This window comes from Odontomachus brunneus, unplaced genomic scaffold (assembly GCF_010583005.1).
Source record: "Odontomachus brunneus isolate Ranch 3 - 2012 unplaced genomic scaffold, Obru_v1 Obru_scaffold_170, whole genome shotgun sequence".
Taxonomy (NCBI): Eukaryota; Metazoa; Arthropoda; class Insecta; order Hymenoptera; family Formicidae; genus Odontomachus; species Odontomachus brunneus.
The window spans coordinates 515275-516312 of record NW_022639620.1 but is presented as its reverse complement, the minus strand read 5'-3'; the positions used below and the strand labels follow the sequence as shown (position 1 = coordinate 516312).

General features: G+C 25.3%; 2 protein-coding genes across 3 annotated transcripts in view; one reads left to right on the top strand and one right to left on the bottom strand.

Moving 5' to 3' along the window:
- LOC116851263 (1,5-anhydro-D-fructose reductase) overlaps window positions 1–1038 on the top strand; it is a 254733-nt gene that overhangs the window by 1917 nt on the left and 251778 nt on the right. The gene's annotated exons all lie outside the window — the stretch shown is intronic.
- Window positions 1–1038, bottom strand: part of LOC116851279 (protein ALP1-like) — a 33625-nt gene that overhangs the window by 9808 nt on the left and 22779 nt on the right. The window contains exon 2 of the mRNA XM_032830561.1: window positions 57–90. Within this exon, the coding sequence (XP_032686452.1) occupies window positions 57–90 (34 nt within the window). The remainder of the gene's footprint in view (window positions 1–56; window positions 91–1038) is intronic.

The window sequence follows — 1038 nt, the reverse complement described above, 5'->3', positions numbered from 1 at the left end:
TGTATCGGTAATAATAGATTATATACGTATAAGTAATATAACATGCGCTACATCACACCAAGAGTACAGTTGTAATATTTATGTAATATCCTTCGAGTTATAACTGTGTTATATTACATTTTTAAATAACTGTTATAAGTTATATACATAACGAAGATATATAACATTGTTCTATTACAGTGCTCTCAAGATTATGTAACACTTATATCTTATTTACATTACTGTGCAATATAACATTGTGCTCTGTATGTAATCCCTATGTTATATAACAGTTACGTGTTGGTTTGCTGGGATATAATGCTAAGTAACATGACGTTTTAATAACATTTTAATGATGAAATGAAAATGTTATTTGACATTATCTTGCTACTTAGGATTTAGTATATTATGCAACAATATTACTATAATATTATTATGCAATATTACATAGTAACATGTCAATAATATAATTAATGTTACTCACCATACTCATCTCAGCAAACACAGAATATAAATATTATATAACATAGAAGTAACACGCAATATAAGGGATGTTATACGTTATTAATATTAAAGTTGCATAATTTTTTTTTATAACTGCAATCTAACTGTGTTTTAGAACTGTTATAATTTCCCTGTTATTTACAGATTATAATTATATAACACCAACATAACTAAATATAATATAAATATAATATGTTATATAACAAGCGTTTATTTGCATTACATCTATGTTATATAGCATTCTCATATCTAAGAATCGCCCTTATAGAAATATCATACTAAGAATCATTGATAATTACTTATTATTCAGTATTTTTAATACTGAAAATAAGTAATTATCAATGATTCTTAGTATGATATTTCTATAAGGGCGGATCATTCACTAGATGGCTTCTGTTTTCTCGTGTCTTCCTCATACGTAAAATATAATACATTAATCCCACACAGCACGTAATATTGCAGAAATATTGCAGTGATATTGCAATATAGTGGTAATATTACATATTATAGTGAAATATTACAGAAATATTACTGAAATATTGCACCTTTACATAT